This window comes from Notechis scutatus, chromosome 6 (assembly GCF_049901735.1).
Source record: "Notechis scutatus isolate UNSWTSFEM ecotype Mainland chromosome 6, rNotScu1.2, whole genome shotgun sequence".
Classification (NCBI taxonomy): Eukaryota; Metazoa; Chordata; class Lepidosauria; order Squamata; family Elapidae; genus Notechis; species Notechis scutatus.
The window spans coordinates 82711341-82720725 of NC_142014.1; the positions used below are offsets into that span (position 1 = coordinate 82711341).

The following is a 9385-nucleotide window of genomic DNA, read 5'->3' on the forward strand; positions in this document are numbered from 1 at the left end:
CTGGAAAAGAGACCTGGGTGATTTAGAAGATTTCGCCTTCCGATTGGATCCCCCATTGAAGGTGAGAGCCATAGATTATAGAAAGAACTTTAAGGTACCTTTCCTGAAAGAGATGACAACATATTTGTACGCATAACTGCTGTGAAGAAAGCTACTTCTTAGCATTTTTTTCCTTTTCTTTTTTTTCTTTAACTTTTTGCTTTTTCCCACTTTTTTATTTTTCTTTGATTTCTTTCTTTTTTCTGTCTTATTTTATAAAGGCACCCACTCTTCTTTAAAAAAAATTCTCAGCAGCTTGAAATCTTTCAACCTCCTTTGCAAGAACTCCTGTGGGGGGCGGGGAGATATGATAGATGATTTATTTGACCGATGAGGCATCAGAACACCTTGTGTTATAAAGCCCAGGAAAGTCCTGTGCCTCTCATAAGAGATGGATGGTTTGCATTGTCTGTGTTTCTGATATTTCTTTGTCCATTTTTGGCAGCCAGTTCACAGGATTAAAAGGAAGGGGGGAGGGAATTGCTTTTCTTGTCCATAGAAGAGATGAAGAGATACGGAAGAGGAAAATCAAGATTGTGGGGGGCTTAAAACTTCAATCCCTTCCATTTAGGTGTTGAGTTCATTGGGCTTGAGGATTAGCTAAGGGTCCCTTCTCCAAATTCTTCTCTGAGGTGGCCTGCTCTGACTTTACACCCTCCTTACATCCTGGATCGCACCTGCTGTGGCCCAGATCTTAATGGTCACAGAGGGAGGAACCAACCACGAGAGCCAGAAGCTCAGAATCCACATTTGGAGAATTACAGGCTGTGATTCCTGGAAGACCGGGGTCTCTACCCATTGCTCAGGGTAGTATTTGGGGAGGGGGCTGCAATCCAGAGACGAACAGGTGGGATTCATGGTTGAGACGAGTGCTGGGTTCTTCCTTCTGGGGGAGGGACACCCGAAAAAGGGGATGACCTGGTGTGGTTGGAGGACATTCAAGGTTCTTCTCAACTTCTGTTTCCCTCCTCAGGTTTGGAGATGCTTCTCATCACTTGCTTCATCTTTGGCCTCTTGGGCAGCCTTGCCTGGGCAGGTGAGCTGTTGCCAGCAAAGTTGATACATCCCATGTTGATATATCCCATGGGTCGCCATCTATCTAGTCCTTGGCTTATTTTAATGTTTTATTCTTAATGGGGGATTAATGCTTAATGCTTCTAGCTCTGATTCATCTAGATGAATCCAGAAAGGCATGGAGAGATGGAGTTCCTCAAGATCAAGGGAGGTACTAATACCACTCTATAAAGCCTTAGTAAGACCACACCTAGAGTACTGCATCCAATTTTGGTCCCCACACTATTAAAAAGATGTTGAGCCTCTAGAAACAGAGCAGAGAAGAGCAACTAGGGTGATGAGGGGACTGGAGGTTCAAACATACGATGAACAGGCATGACTAGTCTAGGGAAGAGAAGGACCAGGGAAAACATCATAGCAGTCTTCCAATATTTGCGGGGCTGCCCCAGAGAGGAGGGGCTCAAGCTATTTTCTAAAGCGCCTGTAGGCCAGACAAGGAATAATGGATGGAAACTGAACAAGGAGAGATTTAACCTGGAAACAAGGAGAAATTTCCTTCGGAAAATTGTGGGTGCTTCGGAAGTTGTGGGTGCTTCCTCACTGGAAGCCTTCAAGGAGAGACTGGGCTGCCTTCTGTCGGAAATGCTTCAGGGTTTCCTGCTTGGGCAGGGGGCATATTGGACTAGATGACCTACAATGTCCCTTTCAACTCTGTTAATCTAATCCAGAAGGCCTCCGTGTCTCATTATATGGACACCAGATACTGGTATCTACAGGGTGAGGCTGGCATACTTCCACTAAACAGGACCTGGGCCGTTTTACATCCCCTGGGTCACAACTGGCCTTTTGACTCTCTCTGTCTGGCCCACGTGAGGTCAGTCGGAAATTAGAAATCAAATGCAAACAAGTGTACATCATGGACGTAATACAATGCACTGGTTCATCGTGAAGGCAACTCTCAGCCAGTCTTTGAAAACTTGTAGATTTGCACACAAGCCACAAACCACCATGCAGGGCAGAAAGCAGGTTTCAAGGGTTTTAACGTCAAACAACAAATTTTCCATCCGACAGGAATGGAATCCCAACCGATCTAGGTTAGGACTGGAAGCTTCTGCCTGACAGTGTTATTTAAAGGTAGAAAGACACCCACCTAAATGCTTCTATCTCCTATCCACGCCCCTAATTATTCCCTTAATCACCCTTTATTCCGATCATCCGGTTCACTTAATAAGTCCGCTATTTCCTTCCCTATCACCTATCCATCACTCATGCTTCCTATCTCATTGCAAATCGCCCGTTTCTTCAGCCCAGTTGATTCAACAGCTGCACCGGCTGTTATCTCTTTCAGTTGGGCTTTGGCAGAATCACCTAATTAACGTCCAACAATCCATCAAACACAGATAGGAGTTTCCCTTCAAGTTACAGGACGACGGAGGATCCCTTCACACATTATAATTCTCCGATGCTGCAGCTGTTGCAATTCCTCAGAAGCCTCTATCATCGGCAGGGTGGGATGGCTACTCCTGCAAATGGGCTGATGGGCTCAGATCATCTATCATCCCTAACGGAGCCTGACAGGCTGCCCCCTCTACCAGAGATCCACCTAGAAAAAGAGAATGAACAGATGAAACCCTATGCATTGTCTCCCCCTTCCTTGGCAGGATACTTTAGGTGAAACTGTCGGCATAGCCAAGGGTCGTGCACCTCCGAATAGACCACCCATGATGCCTACCACAATCCTCCGACAGGGGATACCCTTTCCAACGAACCAAGTATTGCAAAGTTCCCCTATGTCTACAGGAATCAAGTATTTCACGAATCTCATATTGATCATCTTGAACAGGACCTGGAGGATCAGATTGGGTGTCAGAATTTGCCATGTCTGTTGGTTTAATGAGGCCAATATGGAAAACCGGGTGCATTCATCTAAATCGTGATGGTAATTTCAATTGTATTGTGACAGGATTGATTATCTTAATCACTGGAAATGGACCAATATATTTAGGACCCAGTTTCTTAGATGGCAGCCCCAAATTTAGATATTTAGTGGAGAGATATACAAGGTCTCATATTTTGAACATTTGATGGTCCGTTCATTTCTTATCAGCCTCTTTCTTATAACAACAAATCTATCAAATCGGCAAAATCAAAATCAAAGTCAAAGTTTCATATATATTTTTCATCACAAGCACAAAATCCAGAAGTGATATCCAAATAAAAACAAATGTATTCTCTTATTTGAATAAAGCAGTCAATTTAACCATTTCTGCTTTATCTTCCTTGCTGTGGGAATAATATATATTTCTATTTGCACTTAATAATCTTTATAAACTATCATTTATATTAATGAAATTCACTGTATTCATTTAGATATTTTAACCTTAAAGGGAAAATATTTTTTATCCATATTAAAACTCTAAACTTTTCTTTAAGCTAATACATCTTTTTCTTTAGGTTTCTCTTAACATAGATACTTTTTAATAGACTTTCAGTAATATTTTACAAGCTTTAAAAGTTACTTAAGCATTAAATATAAAGGAAACCAAATATATTTCAAACCCACTTTACATTATGACTTTTTCAATTACAAATATGAGACTGATAAAAATCCATCCTAATTCCAATTGACTCATTCAGTTTAAGTCCCTCCTTCCAGCTTATCTTCATGGAATAAAAGCTTTTTCTTCTCAGGAATGTTTATCAAGTCGTTATAAACATCTCTTTTGCTCAAGGATTTCTCAACCTTGTTAACCTCCATGAGGAAAAAGTCCATTTTTATTCTCTTTTCCAAGCAGGTCCACATGCTCGGAGTGTCTGTCCTTCTGGCACCTTTGCCAATAGAGACAGAAGCCAGTGGTATTGCTACAAGTTCTATGAAGATATGGCCACCTTTCAAGAAGCTGAGGTAACTATCCTGAGGTACCTCACCTGAGCGGGAAGAATTCCCTTAATCTGGCCCAACTTCACAAGGCCCAAAAGTTCGTGTCATTTTTTTAAAATGAAGAGCACCTGCTGTATGATTTTCCCTTTTTTAAAAAAAGGATAAAAATCTTCAAGAAAGAGTAAAATAAAATATTTTAATAATTCTGTTGAATTCCTGTTAGTTAAGCGGGATTAACGGGTTGGCTCTACTTCAATATCTGAGTGAAATTTGTCAAAGGAAGTAAAACTCGAATGAGATATCCAACTGCTTCATTTAAAGGGGATTGAATATTGTGTGATTCAACAGGTTGTGCAACTCGGCTATTGCCTTGTCCATGTTGTGGGAACAAGGCCAACAATCACAGGGTTAACAGGTGCCCCCCCCCTTAGCAACCATTCACAGTTATGACAGTGATGGAAAGGTATCTTTAGGGCCAATCCTCACATTTATGACAGTTGCCATTTACTTAGCAATTGTTTGGCTAAATGACTGAATTGCCAGCCCCAATTGTGGTTGTTAAATGAGGGCCTTCAAAAATTCAAGCCATGTTGCTTCAGAGTGACCCCTTGTCTCTCAGAGTGTTGTGTTTCCACACACAAACACACACCTCCTTCCCTCTTCTCTCTCCCCCCACCTTGTTTGCATGTCCCAGTTTTTTACGGATATCCCACTTCTGACACCACTTTCACACCTCACTCATAAGTGTGAGAGTCATCTTCCCCAATATATATATATTTTCTTCATTTTTCCTTGTTGGGCAAGAAAGTCATGCTCACATTTGCAGCTCCTCTTAGAAGAACTTCTACTGCAGGACATAGCTGAGAGGACCTTGTCTGACTAAACTGCAAAATTCCTGGGTTGGGAGGTATGGATTGTAGCAGACCTGCAATGGACAACATGGTTTGTTGGCGCTAAGATAGTTTTGGTTCTTCTCTGCAGGAAGAGTGTCAGTACAAATGGAGAGGTCATTTAGTATCTTTCACAAGAGACAAGCAGGCAGAAACCGTTGGTGCCTATATCAATAAAGAAAATACAGAGAATAACCACGTCTGGATTGGGCTCCAACGAGAGAATCTGGTGAGTACTCGGTCCTCCTGTCTCTGAGCAAGTAGCAGATGTTTCCATACGGATATTTCTTGAGTAGTGATTTATGTCGTCCTTGAACAGCCCATCAACCATCTTCCGTCTCCATTCCCTGATGTCAGTTCAGATACAACACCAACCCACTGCTGCTCCTGACCCAAGGGGACGCAAGGACAAAGGACCCCAAAGCCAGCAGCCAAATTCCCCTTCAGATCACAAAGAAGCAGATCTATAGTCAGGGAGGGATTTCTCCCTGCAGGATCCTTTTTAATAGCTAATAGGATTTATTCCAAGTTGATCTAAATCAGCTCAGTGTTTTTCGATATGAAAACCACGTTTTCTACCATGGAAGTACAAAGAGTAGGAGGGAGGGGCGGGGTTGGAAGCTGAAATGGATAGAAACATGGTCAGGAAACACCTTCAAGTCCTCAGGTTTTAGTTGATGGTTGGGATGAACTTTTGTGAATCGTCCTTGAGAAATCCTGGAGAGGGGTGGAAGTGCCAGTTGGCTTGGAGGAGGAGAAAATACGTCCCTGTCTTCAAAGGGGGGGAGGCAAAAATGCAGCTGTAGACAGTCTGACATTGATACCTGGGGAGATTCTTGAGGAGATGACAAAGAGATCAATCACAATGTCATAACTGTCAGGTATAAATCCTGCCCAATTATCTCCATCCTACTGTTTCCTCAGATAGTTTAGTCGATTATGGTCATGCAGCAGACGTCCTATATCCTGATTTCAGCACAGCCTTTGAAAGCAGACAAGACTCCAGTTGACGGCCAATCCCCAAGCTCATTGTGTCTCACGGCATCTTGAGAATTAAGGGAAACTCATCCTTATCTTGACAATTAGATTCCCAATCATGTGCAATTGGAAGAGATCTGGAGATCCTTTATTTTGGTCTCCTGCTCTTTGAAGGTACCATATCTCACCACAACTTTCTCTTCTCCGAGACAAACCCATGTCATGTTTGCAACCCAAAGTTCTCCCCAAGTTTTCTTTCTAAGCCTCCTTTTCATCTTGATTGCTCTGGAGACTCTTCAATTTGTCGAGGCCCTTCCTGAAACACAATCGCCAGAACTGGACACCGCAGTAATTAATCCCGGATCTTTGGCTTGTCTATATTTCCATCGTTGCTTTGAATGAAGAAGTGGCGCGAGTGTTAAACTGGCATGGACAATAACCTTGTTGCTCTTGTTCGGTTGCTAAGTCATGCCCAACTCTTGGCCACCCCGCAGACCACAGCATGCCAATCCTCCCCCACCCCCGTCCTCCACTCTCTCCCAGAGTTTGCCCCAAAGATGAGACCGTAGAGTGGGGTTTCTCAGCCTTACCCCTTTTAAGAGCCCTGGACTTCAACTCTCAAATTTCCCCAGAGGTTGTAGAATTTGGGGAGTTGAAGTCCACACACCTTAAAATGACCAGAAAGGCAGCCCTAAAGACAGAGCTCGCACTCAAAGGAACTGGAGAGTTAGACAAACGGTCTGAATGCAACAGTTGGAAATGCAAAGTTCTTTTCTTAGGAAGTAAAAACTAAAAGCACCAGAGTCACATGAAGGAAACCTCCTGGATGGGATGCGGCTGCAAAAAAAGGACAAATGTGATTTTAGGTTACATCCACAGGAGTAAAATCCCCCCCCCAAAAGGGAAGTAACTGTTCTATGGGGTCCTTGATCCTCTCCCTCTCCTTCCCTTCCTCCCCCCTCTCTCTCCCCTTCTCCTTCTCCGTCTCTCTCCCTCTCCCTTTCCCTCTCCCTCCCTCTTTCTCCCTCTCCCTCCCTCCCTCTCTCCCTCCGCCCTCTCTCTTTGCTTTCTTGCAAAAGTTTCATGACCCAACTAGGTAATAACTTCAGTGCTAGAAGGGAGGGGGGGGTTGCTCTATGGCCCTGCCTGTGCTGGTGGGAGTGGGCTTGGTGGCTCCGTGATTAGGCTGTTCTTTACTTTGTTTGTCTGAGGTGGGAGTTCCTGGATTGGGGTATTGTTTATTTCTTGATTGTAAAGTCAGAAAACCCCACTCCCTCCTAGCACTGATGATGTTTGCTAGTTGGGTCATGAAAGGCCTGCAAGAAAAACTCCAGGCTCAGAGAGCACCAAGGACCCCACAGTCGTCCTTCCTCCTCCTCCTCCTCCTCCTCCTCCTCCTCCTCTCCCCTCCCTCCTCCTCCTCCCCCTCCCCTCCTCCTCCTCCCCCCACACTCCCTCCTAGCACTGATGATGCTTCCTTGTCATGACTCAAAGGCTCAGGGGACCTTGGATTCTGGGCACAGCAAGGCCGGTAACAACAGCGCTTGGACTTATCTACCGCTTCATGCATCCCAAGAGCCTCACTGAGTCTCTGTCATGGGCGTGAGGGGCCTGCTTGCACAAAAACCTATTTAACAGGACTTCCCCCTTTGAATTAATTTGAGCTGAATTCAGAATTGGAATTTAAAATTCTCTATCTCTCCCCCCCCCCCCCCCCCCGTGTCCCCCACTCACCCACTTCAAAATGCTTTATTCCGCATGGCACAGGCTAGTGCATGGCGCTGGACTGATGGATCACGATCCAAGTACAGAAAGTTCAACTCGGCACCATCTCTAGTGGAGTCTTACAATGAACATTGCGCTGCCTTCTCTCCTGTATATGGTCAGTATGAAAAACCATAATTCCTTAGGGTGGTTGGAATTTGCATCTGTAATTCCAGCAAAGCAAGGGAGGGGAGGGGAAGAGAAGGAAAACAGGAAGGGAAGGGAAGAGAAAGGGAAGGGAAGAGAAAGGGAAAGGAAGGACAAAAAGGAAAGGAAAAAAGGGGAGGGAAGACAGGGAAGGGGAGGGAGGGGGAGGGAAAGGAGAGATCCATACAGATTGTGGGAATAATGCTCAAATTGAAGGATTATTTTTGGAAAGTGGCTGATTTAAAGTATTTATTGGAAAACCTTAACAGGCAAAAGTTAGACATTTCCAGAGTCTCAGAAAATGGTAGTTCATCATCTCAGCATTTGTCGCAGAGGCAAGCTCGTCTAACTGCTTCTTTCTGCTATTCCTCATTCACTCTCAAAGCTGGAGAGGTTTGTGGATGCCTGATTTCATTTCAGACATGGATATTTCCATGGCCACCCAGCTCAATCAAGGGGACTCTGGGTGGCACACAGCACCAAAAATAAACATACAACCTAAAACATGGACTGTATTTCATTTTAAAAAGTAAGCCAGGTGTGCAAAACAGCAATCTGAATAGAATAGATTAATGCAGTGTTTTTCAAGATGGGCAACTTTAAGAAGTGTGGCTTTCAGCTCCCAGAATCCCCCAAGTGGAGACCCAAATCTTAACTCCTTTGTGAGAGAGATGGCTCAGCTTATAATATCTGGTTCTCAGCTCCCAGAACCCCCCAAGCAGAGACCCAAATGCTGGAGGGAAGGGCCAAGTCTTAACTGCCTTTATGAAAGAGTCGAGTGTGTTGTAGCTCAGCAGGAAGATTGTTCTAGAACAGGGAGGCAGCCACCGAACATGGACCTTTCCTAGATCCCACCAGAAGGCAATGCGTAGATGAGGGGAGCTGCAGTATGACACCCCACCTGTAGGAGAGCAGCAGGCTGAGCTGGAAGGCGGAGTTAAACTTGTCATCTGTTTGAAGTCTTTGCGTTGCCGCCAGAGACCCAACTCCAGTCCCCTTGAAGTCTGTTGAGCCTTACTTAGTGCCAATTTGGCTTTGGCCGTTAGTTGACTAGATTCTTGTGGATTGGAGCTATTTGTGCATGACACCCCACATGAGTGGACAGGCAGAAGTATTTGAGAAAAGATAGTCTGCTAGTGGCCCAATCCTATGCCACATCAGGCTCTAAAGGCTGATGCACCACCCATGTTCCTTTCTTTCAGGGCGCCTGAGTTGGTCTGAGCAGGACTGTAGCAGCAAATTTCCTTTTCTCTGCAAATGGAAGCCCTCTTAAGCCGAGTCTGAAGATGGAGTTAGAGGGCTCCCCATTGATTGGAAACCTGAGCTGAGATCTTTTGGTTCCACCTTCTCCATGTGCAAAACCTCTTTTCCACAAAGGCCAACTGAATGCCAAGTAGTTGGTTCCTTGCTTCTCTTCCTCTCTTTCTGAAGAACGTGGCCCTCCCTTGATAATAAAAGTCTATTGCTCTGCCTTCGTTTTGAGTTTGGCGTTTCTCTCTCAGGAGGCCCAGGGCTCCTCCTGAATAAGTTCCAGGGGGAAGAGGGGGTTGTATCTGCAGTTGATTTTCTGGCCACAAAACACCCAATGCAACCTTATCGGCTCCTTTCCTGGGGTCCTTCTCTCCCACCTTTTTTCCCAGAGGGGAAACATGAAATTAATGAGAGGAGAAAT

At 44.7% G+C, this 9385-nt stretch overlaps 1 protein-coding gene across 1 annotated transcript; it reads left to right on the forward strand.

The window, feature by feature from the left end:
- On the forward strand, window positions 1-9157 carry LOC113428633 (lithostathine-1-beta-like). Its single transcript, XM_087969011.1, has 6 exons — window positions 1-94; window positions 1013-1075; window positions 3849-3958; window positions 4916-5053; window positions 7570-7684; window positions 8916-9157. Exons 2-6 carry the CDS (start codon window positions 1021-1023, stop codon window positions 8984-8986), a joined length of 489 nt encoding a protein of 162 aa, XP_087825137.1. The 5' UTR covers window positions 1-94; window positions 1013-1020; the 3' UTR covers window positions 8987-9157.
- Window positions 9158-9385: the final 228 nt, after the last annotated feature.

What these genes read in the sequence shown, in the direction of transcription:
- LOC113428633 (XM_087969011.1), top strand. Translation starts at nt 1,021, where the DNA reads ATGCTTCTCATCACTTGCTTCATCTTTGGCCTCTTGGGCAGCCTTGCC. An exon ending in CCACCTTTCAAGAAGCTGAG is followed by an intron (nt 3,959 to 4,915) that starts GTAACTATCCTG and finishes TCTTCTCTGCAG; the next exon opens with GAAGAGTGTCAGTACAAATG. An exon ending in TGCCTTCTCTCCTGTATATG is followed by an intron (nt 7,685 to 8,915) that starts GTCAGTATGAAA and finishes CCTTTCTTTCAG; the next exon opens with GGCGCCTGAGTTGGTCTGAG.